This window comes from Chiloscyllium punctatum, chromosome 4 (assembly GCF_047496795.1).
Source record: "Chiloscyllium punctatum isolate Juve2018m chromosome 4, sChiPun1.3, whole genome shotgun sequence".
NCBI classification, from domain to species: domain Eukaryota; kingdom Metazoa; phylum Chordata; class Chondrichthyes; order Orectolobiformes; family Hemiscylliidae; genus Chiloscyllium; species Chiloscyllium punctatum.
In genome coordinates this window covers 36897384-36924370 of record NC_092742.1, presented here as the reverse complement: position 1 = coordinate 36924370, position 26987 = coordinate 36897384, and the positions used below count along the sequence as shown (strand labels likewise).

The 26987-nt window shown below is 41.2% G+C and overlaps 1 protein-coding gene across 4 annotated transcripts in view; it reads right to left on the bottom strand.

Annotated features, from left to right (window-relative positions):
- rtn1a (reticulon 1a) overlaps positions 1-26987 on the bottom strand; it is a 244232-nt gene that overhangs the window by 54254 nt on the left and 162991 nt on the right. Inside the window, exon 1 of one of the 4 annotated variants that reach the window (XM_072568395.1) lies at positions 8214-8436. The exons of the other annotated variants lie outside the window; for them this stretch is intronic. Within the exon in view, the coding sequence (XP_072424496.1) occupies positions 8214-8274 (61 nt within the window). The 5' untranslated portion in view covers positions 8275-8436. Of the gene's footprint in view, positions 1-8213; positions 8437-26987 lie in introns of those variants that run through there. 4 annotated transcript variants of the gene reach the window in all.

Genomic DNA, 26987 nt, shown 5'->3' with positions numbered 1-26987 from the left:
TTCCCTTTTCTTGGTACATGGAATAATAATAAATCCAATCAAATCAAATAGACAGTGGAGATATTCCCTCATATCAATTGTGAGTAGTTGGCTGCTAAGGGTAGATTGTAATTAATTCAGATACTTCAACAACAACAGTGACACATAGTACCTTTAGTATAATAAAACATCCTAAGCATTTCATAGACGTATTATGAAGCAAAATTTGATGCTAAAAACACATCCTTCTTATTCATTCACAGGACATGGGTGTTACATTTACTTATTACCCATCCCTAATTGCAAAGGGGGCAGTTAAGAGTTAAACACATTGCTCTGCGTCTGAAGTCGCATGTAGGTCAGACGAGATAAGGACGAGTGATCCAGCAGGAATTTTCAGACAAACAATAGTCATTGTTAGACTTTTAATTCCAGATGCAAATCAGAACCCCATGATTTACATAGGACTCTAAATGTTAGTTTAATCTGAGCACCCATCTTGTCACCTTGGTGATGAGTGCCCTTCAAAGGCAATCAATGACCTGATCAAAGAACTGGGCACAGGACAGGGGAAACCCTGCTGGAAGCCAACATTCTATCCTTGCTTCTGAACCCCCTCTACCTCCTCTGCCTATATCCCCAACCTGAGAAAGCCTTTCCCAGGAAATTACTTAATACTGGTTCCTCCACTACCTAGGGGCTCCGGAGAGTGCCTTTCTGGCAGCAGCCATAGTTTCCTCCATGACATTAATGAAAGAAAGAGCTGACTGGCTAGCAGCTCTTGCTGAGAGTGATTTTGGACCCCAATGGTCTTGATTCCTGGGAAAGGCCCAAGGTGTCTTCACCATTGCCTGATTGTCATGTGATTCACCTGGGCTTCTGTGTCAAAGGCAATGTGGGTTTTTCCTTAGCTGTCTATCTAGCAGATGAGAAAGCTCTATTGCCTCAACAAGGTTCCTCTTAGTGTTTCTGTTCTGACAAAAGCTCATCAAATTGAAATGTTGCATTGTTACAGGTTGAAGTCTCACTGCTGGGGCTGAAAAGAGTCCGTAGTTTTGCAATCTGAGAGACCCAGGAATGTATGATGAGCTTTGACAAATTAAATGGCTCCTGTCCCTACTAAGGGAAGCTCCTCACCACCAAATGCTGCTGATCCAATCAGGTGGTAGGACTTACCACTGCTAGTCATGTCCAATGCTAAGGCTGCAGCTGCAAGGAGACATCAATGATCAAGGCTATCTTCAAGGTGGGTAAGTGATATTGGGTGTTCACTTGGGCAAGGTACACAGGCTTTGTCAATAAAGGCAGGATTTGTCAAAGTGGGTGATACTTTTGTCTTGGCCCCTCTCTGTGCTGTTGAACACACAAACAGAAGGACTCCCCATATGTGGCTGATGAGGTGGGGTGTGGGGGGTGTTGTAGGAGGAATCAATGTGGGAAGCAAGAGGCCCCAAGTTTCACAGGATGACCTCTGCACACTTTGGTGGACCCGAACAGGCAAAATGCATGCTGTGTAGGGGTGAAGACCTTAATTGGCCATTTTAGTGGCTCACTGGGCTCCCTCACAGCACCACATCTGTCAGATATCCCACCACTTGCATCGAGGCATAATGACAAAAAGCCATGAGCATGATCCCAGCACTTTCTTGAGCCATTTTGCCAACTTTTGTACCTCTCAGCTTGTCAGCAATGGGCTGGTAAAATTCTGACAGTTAATTCTGTTTTTCTCCCTACAGACACAATGTAACTTGAATATTTCCAGCATTTTCTTTCCTTTTTGGATTTCCACTTTCTGTAGTATTTTGCTCTGTTATATTGTCTTCTAGGCTACAATGCAAAAAGTAAAAACCACAACAAAATAAAAATTCAAAATTAAATTTACAAATAAAATCATGCCATGTTGTACAAAAAAAGTTAACCAATCACACCTTGTCTATTTCCTTAGCGTCCACATTCTGTATGTCTTTGTCTGTTCTAGCACTCCTTTGCAATGTTACTCTAGTGAATGCAGCAAGGCTGGTGAGCTTCCAGTGCAGAAGACTGCCAGCAGTTGTATCGGATAATCTCAAGCACCTCTGGATTTTGAAAGCCGGCTCTGAACTATATAATCTTAGTACGGACAGCAGCAGCTAACTCTGGCTGGTGGAAAACAGGAGTTGCATGGGCACAATGGCAAGGGTGTGACGACAAGTATGGTCTTCCTGAGAGAGAACAGCAGATTTGTGATCCATTAAATCACTGTCACTGCCAAGGGGATATGCCTCAGCAACCCACAATATGTTGGGGACAGATTGTTGGATTGCTGAGGCACTATGCAAATCCCTTGAACACTAATGCACAGCCATAATGAATGCAATCTGAGATTGTAAAACAGGAACCTAAACTTGCAAGATACCAGTCTGCGCTTCCACAACAGCATTCATATTGTATGACGTGCTGTTTATGCTACACTGGAATCTAGTGCACTGGCCTTCAGATGCTGTATCACAATAGGTTCTGAATTCTGAGTGCAACTGACCAAAACTTCTACAATGGAAAAGATGGGTTCCAATTTCTGTGCAAACCCTGTGATAAGCGGATGCCAGATTTCACTATTTTCCTTGACACTAGTTCAAGGCTTTCAGCAGGTTTTGTGACATAACAAATGGTTTAATGTGTATAACAGTGTTACTGTATAGGCTGCCCTGCATGAAAACTGCAGCATGACATGTATGACCTCACTTTTTGGTGAGCTGGCACCTGTACTGCCTTTGTGCCCATGACTCACCATGTGTAATTTCTACCTCCGTTCTATCCTCTGCCTTACACACAGTCAGTATCTGAATTAGTAACTGCAAGTTTGAAATTGACTGACTATACAGTTTCATCTTACTGTCTTCTTACTATATTCTCACTGTTAGGCCATTCTGTTTTTCCATTTTGGAAGCAGAAAGGCATCAGGGTGAGATTGTGTAGATAAAAGATGCATGCTTACACCATCGGCAGTTTGTAAAGCAGAAAGGATTTAGCGATTGGTGGAAGGAGGATGAGAGTTCTGAAGAAGGATCACTGGACTCAACACTTTAACTCTGCTTTCTCTTCACAGATGCACAGAATTTATTTTTATGGATTAAGTGAGGTAATTAAACTTCCTTCACTCCTGCAACCAGCTCCTTGGTGCATGGCAAGGACCTCAATGATTATCTCCTCCTTGTGTCTTCAGGCTGTGTCTCTGGAGGGCACATTGACCTCCTACAGGTTCAGGATCTCTCATCTCCTTCCCACTTCTTCCACCAAGGCTTCTGGAGCAGTATCTGAAAACCTTGTGGTCTGTGTAATTTTGCATCTTTTTAACATTTTTTTAGGTCAGAAGTACTTCCTGCATGACTTAGTACCTGTTATTAAGTAATTCAAGTCATTCACGGTATTGGCCCTCTGTGTTGAAGCTGAATTATTGACACTGCTCATCATGTCACATGAACTATCTGCTGGATCTACTGCGATGATCATCTTTCCTGAAAGACCTGCTTGGCCTAGTATGGTACAGGAAAACTATATGCTAATCTAACAAGAGGTTCTTATCCTAAACAGAAAGCAGTTTATTCTATGATAGTAATTATGTACAAGTTACACTGACTTATTAGCTTGTGTAACAATGTCTCGGTGCAAGAACCAGATGGTACGTCTTACTTCTTTGAAATCCTGAGCTGCTCTCTCACTTAATGCATACAACATCCTTATATTGGGCACTGTTTAAGCATTCCTCAGCATTAAGCCTTCTGAATCCTTACACTTCAGTGTCCAACCATCAACAACTAGCTTAATGCTGGCTGGGCACTGAAACTATGCAAGTAAGTAGACAGCATGCAGTTAGGCCTGGACCGCAATCAATGAGCTAAGATCACAATAGCTGGGCCCATTTTTGCATGTTATCAAACCTGACTCAGTTTACTTAGTTCATTCATTTTTGAGACAGGGGTGTTTCCAACAGGTTTGGCATTCATTGTCTATAGGCTGTCCTTGAGATTGTGCTGATGGCATACATTTTGAATTGTTACAGTTATAGTATGAATGAAATATTAGATAAGGAGATTCAAGAACAGCTGCTTTTTGTTCCAACTTCTACATAAAACCAAGTTATTTTTCAGTGGATACTTCAGCTTTAATATCATAAAGCAAAGTGGGATTAAGAGTGCACAGGGATGAATTTTCTTTTAAATAGCAACTACAAGCTATTAACAACATTTTGCAACTCATCCCTTCTTATATCTTCCAAGTCAAGTTTGCAAAAGTAATAAAGAATAAAAGCTACACACCAAATGAAGAAAATGAAGACTGGGGAGCAGTGTTTGGAAGAGAAGCAAAGGGGAAATAGCTTGAAAGACATTACAATGCTGCTACAGCAACATTGGTGGAAGAATGTCAGGAGACAGTGACAGTGACACCTACAACTTCTTATGGAGCTGGTTCTATTGCTCAATCTGTGGTCACTGGAGATACCAGGCCCATATCTTATAAGGAAGGAGGCATGTTTATCTGTTTCACTCTTATGCAGCCTGTACATGTCATTTTAAAGATGCCAGCATCTGGCTTCTGATAATTTTCCAAACAAATTTTTTCAGGATCCATGGGTTCAAAGCATTAAAAGTTAGCCCCAAAGAAAGCAAAAGAAACAATGTTAAAAGAATGTAATTTGAAAAGAAAAAGATGTTAATCCCAGAATACAAGATATTGCATTAAATCTGAATTACAGCCCTTCTTTAGAGATTAGTGCACAAAGCAGAATCTTAGAAGGACCTCGGCCTATCCCACTGATCCACGTTCTAAAATTAGTAATGTGAACCAGTCACATTTGAAGATGTGATAGGTTTCTTGCATGCTAAGCCCTGGTTCAGCTGTCTTCTTTGCATCAAATTACAACGCAAGGGTATTGTGTTTCTTGACCCAAGGTCAAGACGTGAAGCCCTTCCTATTATTAAATTAATATTTTCCCTCACTGAAAATAAGATATGAATCAAACATTTTAAAGTACTCTCTTGCCCCATCAAGAATTAATTATGGTGTCTACTTCATACACATTCAGGATTTGTTTTCTTAAGTTAGAGACAAAAAAAACCACTCTACTGTGATTCCAGCACCCAAGACAGCAACCATTTACAGTCACTTGCACTACACTAATTAACTAACTACATCCAGATACTCCACAACACTTTAACGTGTCAAATACAGAAACAAAGAAACAGACAATTCAATATTTCATTTTCTTTACTAAATAAGTGAAGCAGTAAGTATTACTAACCAAATGCTGCCATTGTGGAATCATCCAGCTGAATGGAGCCCTAAACAAAGAGTCAGGCTTTTGACTTCCTGCTGGGGTATGAAACAGTGAATACAGACTTTGGTTGACTAATGAGAAAGCCAGCCCTTGTCAAATTACAATTTACTACCATAATACACTCAAAGCACCACTCCCACAATATTACACACCACATTGCCACAATATTAGGTTGCTGAGGTTTATACACTCAAAATATACTTAATATTCAGCTCCTTACCAGTAGCAAGAAAAATATTGGCAACATTGTGCTTCCTTAAAAGTAATGAACCAGCAGCAACATATCCCACTGACTCCACCCCCAAACATCCATAAAGTACTCAATAATGTAACTTGTATCAGCCAGCAGGAGAGAACTAAATTTTAAACCTTCTTTGTCCAGGCTACTGTGGCTAATGTTTTACAATTAAATATTGTGTTGTTATTATAACTTGCATATTCATTTGCTATTATTATAGGGTTTTATGCGATGCCACTTTGATAACACATTTTTCCATTCAATACATTCTCGATTCCTGACATGGATCAAGTATTGCCATCATTCACATATCTCAATGTAATCATTTCTGGTGCTAGCTAGATGTATATATCAAAGTTAATTTCTCATGGAAGCACACTGTACTACTGCAGATCTAGGTGTCCTCAACTCCTCTTTAAACTAGTGGTACTTGTCTATTGAGATACTGGTGCTTTGATTTAAAAGGAATATAAAAATCATTGGGCTTAATTTCAGCTTGACAGAAGAGATGCAAGTAGCAAACAAACACACATTTTGGTCTTGCACATCATCCAATAGTTTTCAAAATACTCATCTTTACATTCGATAAAATAGCAGCTATCCTTGATCAATCCACAACATTTTCTCAGAATAATGATGATTAATATGACACTTTAAACTTTGTTTCCATATCAAAGTATATCATAGTGCCTTATAGCACAGGAGGCCATTTGGCCCACAGTATCTGTGTCAGCATTATAAACTATCCAATTCATCCCATGCATCTTCTCTTCCTCATAATCCTTTTTTCTGCTAAATTAAGTTCTGTGTCCTCTTGATTGCTAGTCCTCCTGCAGTAGAAAGTTTCTCCATACGCATTCCATCAAAACTCTTCACAATTGAGTATGACTATTAATTGCCCTCCCAGCCTGTTTGCTCCAAGGAGAGCAATCCTAGTTTTTCTATAGCTAAAGTTCTACATCCCTGGTACTATTGTGGTTATTCTTCACTTCAAGGCATTGACATGCTTCCTGAAGAGCATGCGCAGAATTAGGCACACGGTTAATATTAAAGCCCATTCTTTTTTATATATAGAACTAGCAGTAGCCATGTTTCTAAAATGTGATATGACATCAATATTTCTCCAGCTTGTTAAGTCTTACACTGCACCTTCATTCAACAAATATTCTTTCAACAGAATACCTGGCAGTGCAAATTACTAAGCTGATGACTTGACAGATTTTCTCACTTAATCAGATAAGGTAGTAAGATCTATGTTGAAATCTGCACATTTAATGAACTTAACTTTTCTGTTTTCGCAAGATACACCCAGGATTGTTTATAAATAACATATTATTGAACAAAATGAGGATACTTATTGCATATAAAGGCACAACAATTTCAGAACACAGGAGAAATACTATATGTATTAAAATAGATTATTAATCACAGTCAGTTGAAATCAACTGGTTAAAACATATTTACCATTAGAGATTGGAATCTTTTTATGAATGTGACTGTTGAAATAATCTGCTGTGGTCAGATTGATTCATGACAATATACCATCCTAATATTGCAAAATTGAAGAATCATTAATTTGTTTCCATTCATTAAGCAAAAAAAGCTATATTTGACATCTCTGGATCATATATCAATGGAACAAAAGCCCACAGATCTATCATGAGTTGAAAAAGTGTGATCATATCAGGTGGTTATAAATGGAACATGCTCGAAGGCTTTAGAATTCAAAATCACAAACTTGTCAATAAAATTTATTCGATTAGGATATGGTGAACCAACAGTATTATGCCCATTATAGTGCTTCAGAAAGGAACTCCTTTTTGTACACAATTAGCTTTCTTCATCAGTGGCCACCTCAGCTTCTAAATTGTCTAGACAGAATTCAGAATGATGCTGAAAGGGAAAAAAAAATGGCTGAAAAAGTCCTATGTTCGCTGCAGCGGAGGCAGATGGCCACACCCAGTGCTGATCTAGATGCTTTTGAAACATTTGTACAAAAGGATGCTTTCACCCATCCCTGTATGTGTTATTTTACTACGAACAGTGACACAGTATCCATCATAACGAGAGATTTCCTTTACTTACTTCAAACAGAATCCTCAACATACAAATATCTGACAAAAAAATGAGGTAACAAAAAGTATATATAAATCTGCTGTTAATTCTGATTACAATGAAGGATGAAAGGGTGATTTTGTCTGTTTACAGAAGACAGGCTGAGGAGAAAAACACAGCTTTCCTCTATGGGTGTGTCCAATTGTAAAGTAATTCTCTATAGCTATACTGTTAAATTCTGCTCAAAATGAGACGGACGATACCAAACACAAATAATAAGCATTAATTCTAAAATAATCATAATGCAATTTATTTTCCTAGATATTAATACCTAACTATTATGGACATATAAAATTCCAAAAAAATCTCCCTGCGAGGATAGTAATGCAATCAAGAACACAGCAATACAAAATATTATTCATGCTTTCTTTCAACAAAATGTTTTTTGAAAACATAATCTGCGCCACACCTACCAACAGTAGCACATTGCACAACAAACCACAGCTTTGCTGCAATAAGAAGCAAGTGAAAGGCCCACAGGTGAACAAAGCATATTTAGATGCATCTTAATACAGAAACCACCCTCCCTGATCCAGTTCTTTCAAAACATGTAAGACAATTAAGTACCATGGTTCTTCCAGCAACTCCACAGGCATTCCATCTTCGCTGAATCTGCACTGGTCTGCATCTTGGGACATCAAAAATCTCAGCTATTTCTACCACCAGATTTTTTAGTTAGGCATTCCAATGCATTTATAGGGTGAAGTGCGTACTGGCAGGAGACTGGTGTAAGCAGAACAGGGATAGGGGAGGGCAATATGTAAACGCTGCAGTCTTCACTGCAGCAAATCAGCACTGCGATACAACTGCCCTAGGGAATGCTCTTCCTTTGAAACAAAATGCAAATCTCTTTTCAAATTAAAAGCAGCTGCCTCACCAAGACTTAGGGTAAGCTATTCAAGTGATTAATCAAATCTGATGGCAGAATGCCATGAGTAATTAAAAAATAAACAGATATTATACATTATTATTTAAGGCTATTGGTTTCTGTACACAGAACAAAAAATATTTTATTGGCTATCACTAAATTACAAAGTTTAACAGCTCAGTTTCCCAAACTATTGTCATCATTGTTGATATCGACCACCTGTACCACATACACTGCATCGTAAAATATGAATTCAATGACTTTTAACATGAAATTAATTTGTAAATCAGCAGCCAAGGCACACAGCCACAAGACGAAATCTGAAAATGTTAGCCCCTTGTAAACACAATATATCTACACTTTGCTAAGCTTAAACTCTTTATTGACCAAATGTACAACTAAATACTTTCTAATATGAATATATTGAACAGCAATTACTTTTGAAATAAACTTGCAGCAGTATTTTGCAACCTTTATTTAAAAATCCACAAAATAATGTGTTTACTTCAACCCAAATATAAAAAATATTATAATTGACTTATGCTAATATAATATTTTACAAACACATTACACAGATATGTTACAGATAGAATTGATTCTGTTTTTCAGCTTATAAATAGCAGACATAATGTATGTTAGAAAATGGGTAGAGCAATTTTTTATATGCCTTAGACTGGTATCCATGGAAACGGAAGCAACCAAAATGCAGGGAAAGTGTGTTGATTCACTTGACTATCAGGAAAAATGAAAATCATTACTCACATTAAGGAGAATCGATAAGCAGAATCAAAATGCTGTGATCTACATAAGAAAATAGCATCTTTTAACTGTGCAATGCTTTAATAAATGCCTATTCTAATTGATCCAATAGCAGAATGAAATTGTGATTCTAATAGAGCAGAACAACCATTTCCAATAGGGCAAGGTAAATTATAAAATTCAATATGTGATCATAAAACTGGTACCAATGGGGTCAAATGGCATAGACGTAGTGTCCCTATTTCGAGGCCAAAAGGTCCAGATTCAAGTCCTATCTGCCACAGAGGTGAGGTATAGCATATCTGAACAGGTTTATTAAAATAATATGAAACTGGTACCATCATTGACAATACAGATCTGTTTTTTTCACACATGTAATGTTCCATTCAGTGGAGATATACAGCACAGGTCTCGGCTTTAAAAACATATGCACCAAAATGCACTCTGCATCCCTCTTGTCAGACAAGTGTTGGAAGAGCTGTACCTTTGGGATCAATACTGAATCTAACATAGTTCTTGATATTTATACTGCTGATGCTGACTTGGCCATTAGCAGCATAATTTTGAAATTTCCTGACAATGTAAGTGACTTGGTGAATGCTAAGGAATTTCTGTAAATAAGTTCAGGAAGATATACATAAATTATGGTGTAGGACTTACAAGTTGAAGATGCAATTAAATGTGAGACAATGTCAGATATTGAATTCAATGAGAAAATCTGAGGTAGTTGTGTATATGCTGAATGGAAAGATGTTGATGTGCGTAGTGGAAGAGACATCTAGGACAAGACCAACATTCCAAGTGGGGATTACAAACTGAACTTTTGGAGTCCCGGGTTTGGAAGCAGAAATGGGTGCTACTCAGCTTATAAACTGCAGGATCACTGGAATCTCTTTTGGGGTAGAAGTAACCTGTACAAGGAGGACAGATTATACCTAAATTGGAAGGGACTAATATACTGGCAAGGAAATTTGCTGGAGCTGCTTGGGAGGAATTAAACTAGTAAGGTTGGGGGAGGGAGGGGGGGGGGGTGTGGAGGGACCCAGGGAGACAGTGAGGAAAGAGATCAATCCAAGACTGATACAGTTGAGAACAGAAGTGAGTCAGTCAGGACAGGCAAAGACAAGGTAGGACTAATAATTTAAACTGCATTTATTTCAATGCAAGGGGCCTAACAGGGAAGGCAGATGAACTCAGGGCATGGTTAGGAACATAGGACTGGGATATCATAGCAATTGCAGAAACATGGCTCAGAAACTTCACTCAGGAACAGGACATTGTTGCTGATGTGAATATTGAGTCACAAGTGATTAGAATGGATGGCTTTGAGGTATGTAGGGAAGAGGTCCGGGGAATACTGGAAAGGGTGAAAATAGATAAGTCCCCTGGGACTGATGGCATTTATCCTAGGAGCCTCTGGGAAGCTAGGGAGGAGATAGCGGAGCCATTGGCCTTGATTTTTATGTCCTCGTTGTCTACAGGAATAGTGCCAGAAGACTGGAGGATAGTGAATGTGGTCCCCTTGTTCAAGAAGGGGAGTAGGGACAGCCCAAGTAACTATAGGCCAGTGAGTCTCACTTCTGTTGTGGGCAAAGTCTTAGAGAGAATTATAAGGGATAAGATTTATGAACATCTGGATAGGAATAATGTGATCAAGGATAGTCAGCATGGTTTTGTGAAGGGCAGATCGTACCTCACAAACCTTATTGAGTTCTTCAAGAAGGTGACCAAGGAAGTGGACGAGGGTAAAGCAGTAGATGTGGTGTATATGGATTTTAGCAAGGCGTTCGATAAGGTCCCCCATGGTCGGCCACTGCAAAAATTACGGAGGTATGGCATTGAAGGTGCATTAGAGGTTTGGATTAGGAATTGGCTGGCTGGAAGGAGACAGAGGGTAGTAGTTGATGGTAAAGGTTCATCTTGGAGCACAGTTACTAGCGGTGTTCCACAAGGATCTGTTTTGGGACTATTGCTGTTTGTCATTTTTATAAATGACCTGGAGGAGGGGCTTGAAGGCTGGGTGAGCAAGTTTGCAGATGACATGAAAGTCGGTGGAGTGGTGGACAGCGAAGAAGGATGTGGCAGGTTACAGCGGGATATAGATAAGTTGCAGAGCTGGGCAGAAAGGTGGCAAATGGAGTTCAATGTAGCTAAATGTGAAGTCATTCACTTTGGTAGGAGTAATAAGAAGATGGATTGCTGGGCTAATGGTAGGCTACTTGGTAGTGTCGATGAGCAGAGGGATCTTGGTGTCCATGTACACAGATCTCTGAAAGTTGCCACCCAGGTAAATAGTGCTGTGAAGAAGGCATATGGCGTACTGGGCTTTATTGGTAGAAGAATTGAGTTCCGGAGTCCTGAGGTCATGTTGCAGTTGTATAAGACTCTAGTGCGGCCTTATCTGGAGTATTGTGTACAGTTCTGGTCGCCATACTATAGGAAGGATGTGGAGGCATTGGAACGGGTGCAGAGAAGGTTTACCAGGATGTTGCCTGGCATGGTAGGATGATCGTATGAGGAAAGGCTGAGAGGCTGAGGCACTTGGGGCTGTTCTCATTGGAGAAAAGAAAGTTCAGGGGAGATTTGATAGAGGTGTACAAGATGATTCGGGGTTTAGATAGGGTTGACAGTGAGAACCTTTTTCCGCGTATGGAGTCAGCTGTTACGAGGGGACACAGCTTTAAATTAAGGGGAGGTTGGTATAGGACAGATGTTAGGGGTAGATTCTTTACTCAGCGGGTTGAGAGTTCATGGAATGCCCTGCCAGTATCAGTGGTGGACTCTCCCTCTTTGTGGTCAATCAAGCGGGCATTGGATAAGCATATGGAGGTTCTTGGGCTAGTGTAGGTTAGGTAGGTTTCAGTCGGCGCAACATCGAGGGTCGAAGGGCATGTACTGCGCTGTATTTTTCTATGTTCTATGTTCTATGGGCAGGACTGACAGCTTAATGTTCCAGGATAAAAATGCTACAGGAAGCATAGAAAGGGAGCCAAGAGAGGAGTGGGGGGGGGGGGGGGGGGGGGGGGGCGTTTTTGGTAAGGGATAGCGTTGCAGCTATACTGAGGGCGGATATTCCTGAAAATACATCCAGGGAAGTTATTTGAGTGGAACTTAGAAATAAGAAAGGGATGATCACCTTATTGGGATTATATTATAGACCTAATAGTCGGAGGGAAATTGAGAAACAAATTTGTAAGGAGATTTCAGTTATCTGTAAGAATAATAGGGTGATTATGGGAGGGAATTTTAACTTTCCAAATATAGACTGGGACTGCCATCTTGTTAAGGGTTTAGATGGAGAGGAATTTGTTAAGTGCGTACAAGAAAGTTTTCTGATTCAGTATGTGGATGTACCTATTAGAGGTGACCTAATCTTGGAAAATAAAGCAGGGCAGGTGACTGAGGTGTCAGTGGAAGAGCACTTTGTGGCCAGCAATCATAATTCTATTACATTTAAAATAGATGGAAAAGGATAGACCCGATCGAAAAGTTGAAGTTCTAAATTGGAAAAATACCAATTTTGACGGTATTAGGCAAGAACTTTCAAAAGCTGATTGGGGGCAGATGTTCGCAGGTAAAGGTACAGCTGGAAAATGGGAAGCCTTCAGAAGTGAGACAACGAGAGTCCAGAGAAAGTATATTCCTGTCAGGGTGAAAGGAAAGGCTGGTAGGTATAGGGAATGCTGGATGACTAAAGAAATTGAGGGTTTCGTTAAGAAAAAGGAAGCATATATAAGGTATAGACAGAATAGATCGAGTGAATCCTTAGAAGAGTAAAAAAGCAGTAGGAGTATACTTAAGAGGGAAATTAGGAGGCCAAAAAGGGGACATGAGACAGCATTTGCAAATAGAATTAAGGACAATCCAAAGAGAATTTACAAATACATTAAAGACAAAAGGGTAACTAGGAAGAGAATAGGGCCCCTCAAAGATCAGCAAGACGGCCTTTGTGTGGAGCTGCAGAAAATGGGGGAGATACTAAATGAGGATTTTGCATCAGTATTTACTGTGGAAAAGGATATGGAAGATACAGATGGAGGGAAATAGATGGTGACACCTTGCCAGTGCTAGATATCTTGGAACGCATAAAGGTGGATAAATCCCCAGGACCTGATCAGGTGTACCCTAGAATTCTGTGGGAAGCTAGGGAAGTGATTGCTGGGCCTCTTGCTGAGATATTTGTATCATAGATAGTCACGGATGAGGTGCTGGAAGACTGGAGGTTGGCTAACATAGTGCCACTGTTTAAGAAGGGTGGTAAGGACAAGCCAGGTAACTATAGACCAGTGAGTCTGACCTCGGTGGTGGGTAAGTTTTTGGAGGGACAGGATGTACATGTATTTGGAAAGGCAAGGACTGATTAGGGATAGTCAACATGGCTTTGTGCATGGAAAATCATGTCTCATAAACTTGATTAGAGTTTTTTGAGGAAGTAACAAAAAGGATTGATGAGGGCAGAGCAGTAAATGTGATCTATATGGATTTCAGTAAGGCTTTCAACAAGATTCCCCATAGGAGATTGATTAGTAAGGTTAGATCTCACGGAATACAGAGAGAACTAGCCATTTGGATATAGAACTGGCTCAAAGGTAGAAGACAGAGGGTGGTGGTGGAGGGTTGTTTTTCAGACTGGAGGCCTGTGACCAGTGGAGTGCCACAAGGATCGGTGCTGGGTCCTCTACTTTTTGTCATTTACATAAATGATTTGGATGTGAGCATAAGAGGTATAAGTTAGTAAGTTTGCAGATGATACCAAAATTGGAAGTGTATTGGACAGCAAAGAGGGTTACTTCAGATTACAACAGGATCTTGACCAGATGGGCCAATGGGCTGAGAAGTGGCTGATGGAATTCAATTCAGATAAATGCGAGGTGCTGCATTTTGGGAAAGCAAATCTTAGCAGGACTTATACACTTAATGGTAAGGTCCTAGGGAATGTTGCTGAACAAAGAGACCTTGGAGTGCAGGTTCATAGCTCCTTGAAAGTGGAGTCGCAGGTAGATAGGATAGTGAAGAAGGTGTTTGGTATGCATTCCTTCATTGGTCAGAGTATTGAGTACAGGAGTTGGGAGGTCATGTTGTGGCTGTACAGGACATTGGTTAGGGCACTGTTGGAATATTGCATGCAATTCTGGTCTCCTTCTTATCGGAAAGATGTTGTGAAACTTGGAAGGGTTCAGAAAAGATTTATAAGGATGTTGCCAGGGTTGGAGGATTTCAGCTATAGGGACAGGCTGAACAGGCTGGGGCTGTTTTCCCTGGAGTGTCGGAGGCTGAGGGGTGACCTTATAGAGGTTTACAAAATTATGAGGGGCATGGATAGGGTAAATAGACAAAGTCTTTTCCCTAGGGTTAGGGAGTCTAGAACTAGAGGTAATAGGTTTAGGGTGAGAGGGGAAAGATATAAAAGGGATTTAAGGGGCAACGTTTTCACACACAGGGTGGTATGTATATGGAATGAGCTACCAGAGGAAGTGGTTGAGGCTAGTACATTTGCAACAGTTAAAAAGGCATTTGGATGGGTATATGAATCGGAAGGGTTTGGAGGGATATGGGTCAGGAACTGGCAGGTGGGACTAGATTGGGTTGGGATAACTGGTCGGCATGGACTGCTTGGACCGAAGAGTCTGTAGCCATGCTGTACATCTCTATGACTGTATGATTTCTGCTCTAAAAGGCTCCCACTCTCACAGACTCCTTACTCCTCTCATACAATTCTCACTGAGGGTCACGACAAATCTCCAAATGAAGAGATGAAATAGGAGGTCACATGGAGACGAAATTTGGGAAGCACTAATCTCAGGATTAAGCTACACAAGTCTTCTATTTTGCTGCTTTTGGAATCCTGGGGAAAAAAAATCCACTTTGTGTACCATCTCTTTGCTACTTCTGGACCTCAAATAGCACTAATGCTGTCCATGAACTCAATGGGGTTGTCTTAATTTTAGAATCTGGCCTGTTGCTGCTTTCTCTAAGTTTTTGTCTCTGCTGCAAATGATGTATCCTAAGCTGAGCTCATTTATATTTGATTCTATGGTTTCCAACCTGCTCTGAGCAGAATGATGACACTATTCAATCAGATTCTAACCGCTCGCTTCAACATCTTTGCTTCTTTGAGGACGTTCTTCCTCTCTCATGCACTCACACACTCTCTCACCTGGTGTGGCTCCTATCTTTCATTCTAAGAGACCCAGACATGAATGTATATGAATAGACTAGTGTAGTCAGTCATCACCAAATCTGGTAAGACCACATCCAAAACCAGTGAGACCTGCTCACTGCTTCGGAATCATGCAAGAATGAAAACACGACCTTCTGCCTTCTTGATTGTTTCCAGAGACCCTTACCAGCCCCTTCCGCTCAACAAATGCAAGGAGTTCATGGTCTCTTTTATTAAGATTGAGAATATTTTTTTCAGCTGTCTGTATGCACTTCTTCCCTCTCTTTCCTTTGTCCACTAACTCAAACCTTCCTCCGGTGGTCCTCCCTCTCTGCCCTAGTCCTAAACATTTTTTTCTTTTGTTTAATTCCCATTACCTCTCATTCCCTTTACTATCTCATCTTGTCTGAGACCGTCCTCCTTCTCATTTGACCCTATTCCGGATGAATGTCCCTTCATGGACCCTATACTGCTGACATCAATAATTCCTTTTGCTCAGATACAAACAGATGAACAATAATAGGTAAAGGCCCTCTGACCCATCCAGCCTGTCAAAAATAATTGTAACTTTTTTCGTGACACGATATTTTATGTTTTCCATGTCACCCAAAATCACCTCTTGGGAGAGGAGTAAAACCATAAAAAACAATAAAACTCAATTGGACAGAAAGAAAATCTGGGAAAGTCCTGTCGGCTTTACCTAGATGACTCAACACTAGTCTGGGAAGTGAATCCTGTGAACTATCTACCTTCCGCAAGTGCTGGAATGGTCTTTTATGTTGTTCCTCCAAGCCAGGTTTGGAATGGTATGGAGGGAAAGAGGGCATTCAGTCAGGCAGGATGGTGGCAGATGGGGACCCTGATTAAAGTCTTCCCACTCTGCCACTAACAGAACTACGAGTGATTAATGCCCACTATGGGTCTCATTTCTTTGCCACTATAATTACGCCAGCAGCAGGTAGGCCTGTCACCATCCATGCTGCAGGACATGGAAGCCTGTGTGGGTTGCCTGTGGTCTCTGGGGCTTCAGTAGTTCAGACATTCAGTGTTCAAACAATGTACTAGGCGTCAGAAAGGAGCTTTCCTTCAAAAGCCACTCTCCTGCCTAGCTGCCAATGACTCTACACATCTCACAAAACTCCTCCCACTGTCACTTACCTCTGACCACTTTATGATCCTAGTCCAATTCCTGAAGCAACCAGCGTCTTAAAAATTGTCCTGTTAAGCAAAAGTGCTGCTGGCCTGTGACTTAACACTATGGGAATGCTGATCATGTGGAAGGCCCACTAATGGTGTGTTAATTGGATGTTTGGCTTATAAGTTATCAGGCCTTTTCCAAAGGAGGCAATATTTGCAGTATCTACTCAAAGAGGTCCAGATCTTGTCCAAAAAAGTCAGTGAATCAGCAAACACTGCAGAGAATGACAACCTGTTGTAGAAGTTCCCTCTGTTGCAGAAAGGCAGGAACCATCTCTTGACATCTAACCATGATCTGGATTTGTATAGCTATAGTTTATGATCCTTGGTTCGCCCTAACCTATGGAATTGGAAACAACTGTCATCTTGAACACAATCAGATCATTCTTAAGTATTTATCTCTTTTAAAGTATAGAATTTCAATTCTGTTAGCCTTATTGGTTACAAAGACACTTCATGGTGGAAATTGCTGACGTGACCTCTTCTGATGGTATTACTGGACAAATCAGATTCCAGAGTGAAAGCTGGCTTGAGAAACATTAAGTTTCATTTTTACAATTTGATTACCACAGTGATCAGTCACTAAACGTACTCCTGTGAATATGCCCATTCACCTTCACTTGTATAACTAACAAGGTCACAAGTGTTTCCATTCCGTGATATTCTTCATGCTAACCAGATGTGATTCTGTACATCTCTCTCAAAATGGCTTCTCTTGCTCAATTCTAGGCAAAGCTCAGAACACTTTCCAGCCCTGTCCAATTGCCAATTGTAAAACTACTAAAACAGCTTTACGCTTCTTTCAGCACAGAGGGGCCGAGACTGCCAAACCTCAACTGTCCTTCTGCTGGTATAGATCTTTTCTTCTTATGAACTAAATCTGTTGTGACCTGTTGCCTTTCTTTCTATGGGTTGTAAAAACTTTAATAACACTTCAGTAATTATCTCCCCAAGTAGATTACCTAGTCATAGAGTCATAGAGATGTACAGCACGAAAACCGACCTTTCAGTCCAACTCGTCCATGCCGACTAGGTATCCCAACCCAATCCAATCCTATTTGCCAGCACTTTGCCCATATCCCTCTAAACCCTTCCTATTCATATACCCATCCAGATGCCTTTTAAATGTTGCAATTGTACCAGCCTCCACCACTTCCTCTGGCAGCTCACACCATACACGTACCACCCTCTGCATGAAAATGTTGCCTCTTACATCTCTTCTATATCTTTTCCCTCTCACCGTCAACCTATTCCCTCTAGTTCTGGACTCCCCCACCCTAGGGAAAATACTTTGTCTATTTAACCTATCCATGTCCCTCATGATTTTATAAATTTCTATACGGTCACCCCTCAGCCTCCGATGCTCCACGAAAAACAGCCCCAGCCTATTCAGCCTCTCCCTGTAGCTCAAATCCTCCAACTCTGGCAATATCCTTGTAAATCTTTTCTGAACCCTTTCAAGTTTCACAACGTCTTTCCGATAGAAGGGAGACCAGAATTGCACACAATATTCTAAAAATGGTCTAACCAATGTCCTGTAGAGCCACAACATGACCTCCCAACTCCTGTACTCAATACTCTGACCAATAAAAGAAAGCATACTGTCCTATCTGAACCTCCAATTTCAAGGAACTATGAAACTGCACTCCAAGGTCTTTTTGTTCAGCAATACTCCCTAGGACCTTACCATTAAGTATATAAATCCTGTTCTAACTTGCCTTTCCAAAATGCAGCATCTTTCATTTATCTAAACTAAATTCCATCTGCCACTCCTCAACTCATTGGTCCATCTGATCAAGATCCCATTGTATAATGAACTAACCTTTGCTGTCCACTACACCTTCAATTTTGGTGTCATCTGCAAACTTATTAACTATACCTCCCATGTTCACATCCAAATCATTTACATAAATGAGGAAAATCAGTGGGCCCAGCATTGATCCACTACTGGTCACAGGGCTCCAGTCTGAAAAACAACCCACCACTACCACCCTCTGTCTTCTACCTTTGAGCCAGTTCTGTATCCAAATGGCTATTTCTCCCTGTATTGTGTGTGATCTAATCTTGCTAATCTTCCTCTACAATGTGGAACTTGGTCGAATGCTTTTAGATATTCGAATAATTTCAAAATATTCATTTAATATCTCCCCCATCTCCTGTGGCTCCACACACAGACTACCTTGCTGATCTATGAGGAGCCCTATTCTCTCCCTAGTTACCCTTTTGTCCTTAATGTATTTATAGAGTCCCTTTGGATTCTCCTTAACCCGGTTTGCCAAAGCTCTCTCATGTCCCCTTTTTGCCCTCTTAAGTGTACTCCGACTGCACTTATACTCTTCTAAGGACTCTCTCGATCTCAGTTTCACCCTAATAACTTTCCTGGACATATCTCCAGGAATATCCTCCCTAAGTACAGCTGTAAAGCTATCACTTCTTAAAAACCCCATCCCCTTTCTCTTTTGCCCCCCTTTTATCCTTCCTATAGCATGTGTGTCCTGGAACATTAGGCTATCCCTGACCCACATCTCTGTAATGCTATGATATCCCAGTCCCATGTTCCTAACCATGCCTCGAGTTCATCTGCCTTCCCTGTTAGGCCTCTTGTATTGAAATAAATGCAGTTTAATTTATTAATCTTACCTGTTCTCTGCTTTGTTCCCGCCTGCCCTGACTGTTTGACTCGCTCCTTTTCCCAACTGTACCAGGCTCAGACTGATCTCTTTCCTCACTATTTCCTGAGTCCCAACCCCACCACCTTACTAGTTTAAATCCTCCCAAGCAGCTCTAGCAAATTTCCCTGCCAGTGTATTAGTACAGGTCACTTCTATCCCAGAAGAGATTCCAATGATCCAAAAATATGATCTCTTCTCCCCTCCATTTCCAAACATTCATCTGCTCTATCCTCTTATTCTTACCTTCACTAGCTCATACACCAACAGTAATCCAGATATTACTACCCTCAAGGACCTCCTTTTTAAATTCCTGCCTAGCTTTCCACATTCTCCCTTCAGAATCTCATCTTTTTGCTTTCCTATATTGTTAGTTCCAATGTGTACAATGACCTCCTGCTGGCCCTTCTCCCCTTTGAGAACATTCTGCACCCTCTCCAAATTATCCTTGATTCCGGCACCAGGGAGGCAACATACCATTTTGATTTTTCATTGCCAGCCGCAGAAACGTCTGTCTGTGCCTCTGACTAGAGTGTCCCCAATCACAATCAATCGCCTGGAACCTTATGTACCCCTCATTACGTTGCAGCCATTCCCGGTATCAGAAACTTGACTGTTCGTGCTACATTCCACTGAGAGTCCATCACCCACTACATTTCCCAAAATTGCAAACTTGTTTAATATGGGGATAGCTACAGGAGATGCCTTCTCCTACCTTTCCTGGAGTTAAATTATCTAGTTGACTGTATCTGTAGCTTTTCTCCCTTCCTATAACTGCCAGCCATCACACCCCCCAGCTCCTATAAATTCCTTATTACCTTTAACTGCCACTCCAACCAATCCATGCAACCTGATAGGGATTACAACCAAAGACATAATTATCAGTAACACAAAAACGCTCCCTAAACTCCCACATCTGACAGGAAGAGCATATCACACTACTAAAGGCAATCTTTGATCCTTACCAGTCTATAGACCTAGAAAATAGCACCGTTTAAATGTTCTAAGAAACACTGTTCCAGACTAACTTAATACTTATGGTTTATATTTTTAAAATTTAATCAAGATACAGATATCAATAGAAAATATAAATCAAGAAACAACTCACTCTACTCACTATTGTAGATTTACAGCAAGGTTAGCCTTAAAAACTATGCGCCTATCTGTTCCTGCGCTGTGAGCTCTCCCACACAGGTTCCTCCAAGGTCAGCTGTGAATTTCGCTGTTTGTTAAGTTTTCCTATGTCCAGGGATACCTGAACTCAAACAGCAAAGGCAGTAACTGCAGATTCATGTGGTCATTGCCTTTGTCTGTCCTTTTTAAAGTTGTTTTTTAAGCCATATGCTTTCTTGGAAATGCTGTTTTGAACTCACAGTTAAGGTGACTTTCTGAACTTTTAAAAAAAATTCACCCTCAGATCTAAAAGCTTTCAGGGGAGGTGACGGCCTAGTGGTATTATTATGGGAGTGTTCATCCAGAGACCTAAATAATATTCTGGGAACCTGGGTTCAAATCCCACCACAATAGATCATGGAATGTGAACTCAAAAAAAATCTGGATTTAGAGAGTCCAATGACAACCACGAAACCAATATCGATTGTTGGGAAAATCCACCTGATTCACTGACCCTCTGGGCGATCAGGGAAGGGTAATAAATGCTGGCCTAGCCAGTGATGTCCTCATCCCACAGATGAACAAAACTAACCCATCAAATCCATTTACCTCTATCCTAGAATATAACATTTCCGAACAATAATACAAACCTTTATCAAAGGCCTTCTTTTGCAAACTGTTGGCATTGTTATACTTTTTTCAAAGAAATTGGAACCAATTGTGGTCAGGATATATACGCAGGAAACAAAATATTGAGACAGAAGATAAACTCTTCATGATCCATCAGAGCTTTTAGAGGTTGAACAGGGAATTTATTGGATGGGCGGCAAAAAAATCAGTTTCCAAACAGCAAGTTAAAGTTTTGCTATGAAGATCTCAGAATCTTTCTGATTTGGAGATGCCGGTGTTGGACTGGGGTGTACAAAGTTAAAAATCACACAACAAACCTGTTGGACTATAACCTGGTATTGTGTGATTTTTAACTCAGAATCTTTCAGGCAGGTTGAGCCCGGTTTTGTATTTATGAGCATGCCTTGAATACACATTAACAGCACAGACCACAGGAAATAGGTTCACTGGCGCCATCTTGAGGCAGTACAATGGGTAATGTGCGTTTTCACAAATGCATCTACATGTTTGAGGTGTATACCTGGCTGGGGAGGGGCAGAGGGAACGTCTTCCTTTAAACTCCAATGAGTATAAACTTTTTCATTAACTTTGCTCCTTCATAATGAAGAAAATATTTATAGTGTAATGAATGAAGCCTCATCAAGTCAATCAGCTCATGAGAAGAATCAGTCATGAGCAGTCTTGCTTGTTGTTATTAAACATGTATGGTGTAAGGGTGAAGCCTGACTGGGTTAACAAGATTGCCCAAGGAGGAAGCCACACTAAATGACATGACAAAACCTAACCAGGCCAAGCAAGTGGGGCTCAATTCAAAAGTCTCAGATGGAGATGGAGGTTAGGTAGAAGGAATGGCAGGAAATTAAACTGAAAAGGGTATGGTTGTTGCCAACTCTGGAATAATCCTGGAGAACGCAGGAAGGAAACTGGGTGCAGAATGCAATCATAGTGGTAGGGACAAAGGCATCAAGGAAGATGGGTGCTGCATATTTAGGATAGACAGCAGAATGGAATAATTATGTATTTCAGGAGGTAGAAAGAGCAGATGAATTGAATAAGGAGCAGTGTGAAGCTAAAGCTGGGCATGAGGTTCTGAATGGGAATGAGATGGGTGGGGGAAGATCAGGGATATCAAAGGGTAATAGTAAAGTGGTTGATAGTCACATGGGGAGATTTAAGGACAGAGGGGATGCCAGACGAAAGGAGAAGGCCATATGCAGTGATGGAAGAAAAGTGTAGCATAGAGGTGAGGATCACAGATTAACAAATAGAATAAAAAATTGATGACCACCATCTCTCGCCTAAATTGCCTTGCAAAAGAAACCCTTGCTGAGAATGTGCAGTACAAATAGAAGGCCACCCAAGACCTGTTTGCACAGCTAGGGGAATCGAAATCAAAATTGAAAAGTACTATCGTGCAAGCACTCAATTAAGGGCTTAGTGCTGAAGGGAACTGTACTGTCTCACTGCAAAATAAAAGGTGAATAATCTCCATCAACTCCTTACAGCATTGTCCTAACCACATCCTATGATTCAAGTAATTCTGAGAAAAGGGCATCGAAGATTCATTAACAGTGGTAATGCTGTTGGGGCAGGGTTATTCCACAGAGAATCAACGTTTCGGGCATAAGCCCTTCTTCAGGAATTCCTGAAGAAGAGCTTATGCCCGAAACATCGATTCTCCTGTTCCTTGGCTGTTGCCTGACCTGCTGCGCTTTTCCAGCAACACATTTTCAGCTCTGATCTCCAGCATCTGCAGTCCTCACTTTCTCCCATTATTCCACAGACAGCCAGGCAGAAGCATTCTCAGGCTCTTGTTTCTGAAAGTTAGGGACATGGGAACAAAACCATTATGTGAACTGGATATTTCAAAAGTTGTATGGCTATATAACAGGAGATAATGAAGGTCACCAAGAGTAAGATGGATTTCCGTTCATACGACAAGCAGAAAGATCAAGGCTATAATCATCTTGCACATGTAAGAGTGAGGAAGGGGCAAACTAGTCATAGCCCATGGAGGAAGCACCCTTCCACGAGGTGGTGGATGATTTTCACCCAACGCATGAGCAACCTGCTATAGGCCCAAAGGGGAAGTTTCCAACATCTGAAATAAATAGCAAACAAGTTTGACACATCAATAGTTCCGTGTCAGATGCTTGACCAACTTAACTCAGTAGCTGTACTAGCAATGCTGAGGTAGAGGTTGAAGAGGAGCAGCAGTAATATCTAGTGCAAACAGAATCAGAGATCTGAGGCTCAGGGACTGCAGCTGTGGATTAATGAGCAGCATCAGAAGAGGGACATGAGAGTCTTCAGTCCTAATAAACAGTGTACGGAGAGAGAGATACTGAAGGTGTTGCTATGAAAGAAAGAGAATGCTGGAGACTTCTTCTCATGACTAGGGATGCCAGCACCTACATCCACCATCTTCTGCAACCAGGGAGCTCGGAAGGAGGCTGAAGATGATAACAACATTGAAAATCCTCACCATTGGGTCCTTTCAAACTAAAAGTGAATCAGTCAGGGCAGGCAGGGACAAAGCAGAGAACAAAGTAGGACAAATAAATTAAACTGCATTTATTTAAATGCAAGGGGCCTAACAGGGAAGGCAGATGAACTCAGGGCGTGGTTAGGAACATGGGATTGGGATATCACAGCAATTACAGAAACATGGCTCAGGAATGGATAGGACTTGCAGCTTAATGTTCCATAAGACAAATGTAAAGATGAAGGTCAAAAAGGGAGGCAAGAGAGGAGAGGGAGTGGGGTTTTTGATAAGGGATAGCATTACAGCTGTACTGAGGGAGGATATTCCTGGAAATACATCCAGCGAAGTTATTTGGGTGGAACTGAGAAATAAGAAAGGGATAATCACCTTATTGGAATTGTATTTATAGACCCCCTAATAGTCAGAGGGAAATTGAGAAATTTGTAAGGAGATCTCGGCTATCTCTAAATATAATAGGGTGGTTATGGTAGGGGATTTTAACTTTCCAAACATAGACTGGGACTGCCATAGTGTTAAAGGTTTAGATGGAGAGGAATTTGTTAAGTGTGTACAAGAAAATTTCCTGACTCAGTTTGTAGATTCACCTTCTCGAGGAGGTGCAAAACCTGACCTACTCTTGGGAAATAAGGCAGGGCAGGTGATTGAGGTATCACTTTCGGACAGCGACCATAATTCAATCAGTTTAAAAACCGTGATGGAAAAGGATAGACCGGATCTAAAAGTTGAAGTTCTAAATTGGAGGAAGGCGAATTTTGACAGTGTTAGGCAAGAACTTTCGAAAAGAAGAGAAAGTGAGGACTGCAGATGCTGGAGATCAGAGCTGAAAATGTGTTGCTGGAAAAGCGCAGCAGGTCAGGCAGCATCCAAGGAACAGGAGAATCGACGTTTCGGGCATAAGCCCTTCTTCAGGAATTTCCTGAAGAAGGGCTTATGCCCGAAACGTCGATTCCCAAGAACTTTTGAAAGTTGATTGGGGCAGATGCTTGCTGGTAAAGGGACAGCTGGAAAATGGGAAGCCTTCAGAAATGAGATAACGAGAATCCAGAGAAAGAGTATTCTTGTTAGGGTGAAAGGAAAGGCTGGTAGGTGTATGGAATGCTGGATGACTAAAGAAATTGATGGTTTGGTTAAGAAAAAGAAGGAAGCATATGTAAGGTATAGACAGGATAGTGAATCCTTAGAAGAGTATAAAGGCAGTAGGAGTATACTTAAGAGGGAAATCAGCAGGGCAAAAAGGGGACATGAGATCACTTTGGCAAACAGAGTTAAGGAGAATTCAAAGAGATTTACAAATACATTAAGGACAAAAGGGTAATTAAGGAGAGAATAGGGCTTCTCAAAGATCAGCAAGGCAGCCTTTGTGTGGAGTTGCAGGAGATAGGGGAGATACTAAACAAGCATTTTGCATAAGTGTTTACTTTGGAGAAGGACATGGAAGAAATAGAATGGAGGGAAACAGATGGTGACATCTTGAAAATTGTCCATATTACAGAGGAGGAAGTGCTGGATATCTTGAAACACATAAAGGTGGATACATCCCCAGGACCTGATCAGGCGTACCATAGAACACTGTGGGAAGCTAGAGAAGTGATTGCTGGGCCTCTTGCTGAGATATTTGTATCATTGATAGTCACAGGTGAGGTGCCAGAAGACTGGAGGTTGGCTAACGTGGTGCCACTGTTTAAGAAGGGTGGTAAGGACAAGCCAGAGAACTATAGACCAGTAAGCTTGACATCAGTGGTGGACAAATTGTTGGAAGGAATCCTGACGGACAGGATGTACATGTATTTGAAAAGGCAAGGACTGATTAGGGATAGTCAACATGGTTTTGTGCGTGGGAAATCATGTCTCATAAACTTGATTGAGTTTTTGAAGAAGTTACAAAGAGGATTGATGAAGGCAGAGTGGTGGACGTGATTCATGTTGACTTCATTAAGGCACTCGACAAGGTTCCTCATGGGAGATGGATTAGCAAGGTTAGATTTCACAGAATGCTGGGAGAACTAGCCATTTGGATACAGAACTGGCTCAAAGGTAGAAGACAGGGTGGTGGTGGAGGGTTGTTTTTCAGACTGGAGGCCTGTGACCAGTGGAGTGCCACAAGGATCGGTGCTGGGTCCACTACTTTTTGTCATTTATATAAATTATTTGGATTTGAGCATAACAGGTATAGTTAATAAGTTTGCAGATGACACCAAAATTGGAGGTGTCGTGAACAGCGAAGAAGGTTACCTCAGATTACAACGGGATCTTGATCACATGAGCCAAAGGGCAGAGAATTGGCAGATGGAGTTTGATTTAGATAAATGGGAGGTTCTGCATTTTGAAAAGGCAAATCAGAATAGTATTTATACACTTAATGGTAAGGTCCTAGGGAGTGTTGCTGAATAAAGAGACCTTGGAGTGCAGGTTCATAGCACCTTGAAAGTGGAGTCGCAGGTAGATAGGATAGTGAAGGCGGCGTTTGGTATGCTTTCCTTTATTGGTCAGAGTATTGAGTACAGGAGTTGGGAGGTCATTGTTGCAGCTGTACAGGACATTGGATAGGCCACTGTCAGAATATTGCATGCAATTCCGGTCTCCTTCTTAACGGAAGAATGTTGTAAACTTGAAAGGGTTCAGAAAAGATTTACAAGGATGTGCCAGGTTTGGAGGATTTGAGCTATAGGGAGAGGTTGAATAGGCTGGGGCTGTTTTCCCTGGAGCGTCAGAGGCGGATGGGTGACCTTATAGAGGTTTATAAAATCATGGGGCATGGATAGGATAAATTGACAAAGTCTTTTCCCTGGTGTGGGGGTGTCCAGAACTAGAGGGCACAGGTTTATGATGAGAGGGAAAGATATAAAAGAGACGTAAGGGGCAACGTTTTCTTGCAGAGAGTGGTACGTGTATGGAATGAGCTGCCAGAGGAAGTGGTGGATGCTAGTACAATTGCAACATTTAAAAGCCATCTGGATGGTATATGAATAGGAAGGGTTTGGAGGGATATGGACTGGGTGCTGGCAGGTGGGACTAGATTGGGTTGGGATATTTGGTTGGCATGGACAAGTCGGATCAAAGAGTCTATGTCTGTGCTATATATTTCTATGACTCTGTGGCATCTCCCAATCAGGACCTAAATGGATTTGAGGGTTCACCGATACTCTGTACAGGAAAAGGTTACCTTTTGTCTCGTGCACCATAGAGCCAGAGAGTCATGGTGCCCGATACTTGGGATTTGTAGCCATTGCTGTCCCCTCAGGTACAAGGAACCATTGACTGCACTCAGCCAGATTTCTGGGCAGGAAAGTGTTTCACTCCCTTAGTGTCTAGAAGAAGAAAATTTCATGGAGTTACTGAGGGAATCAATGCTGTTAATGAGGATGCTGAAGAAGCCAGGACAGTACTGAAAATGAGACACACAGGCCTGAGAGAGTCTGGTAGTAGTTGGATTTGAGGA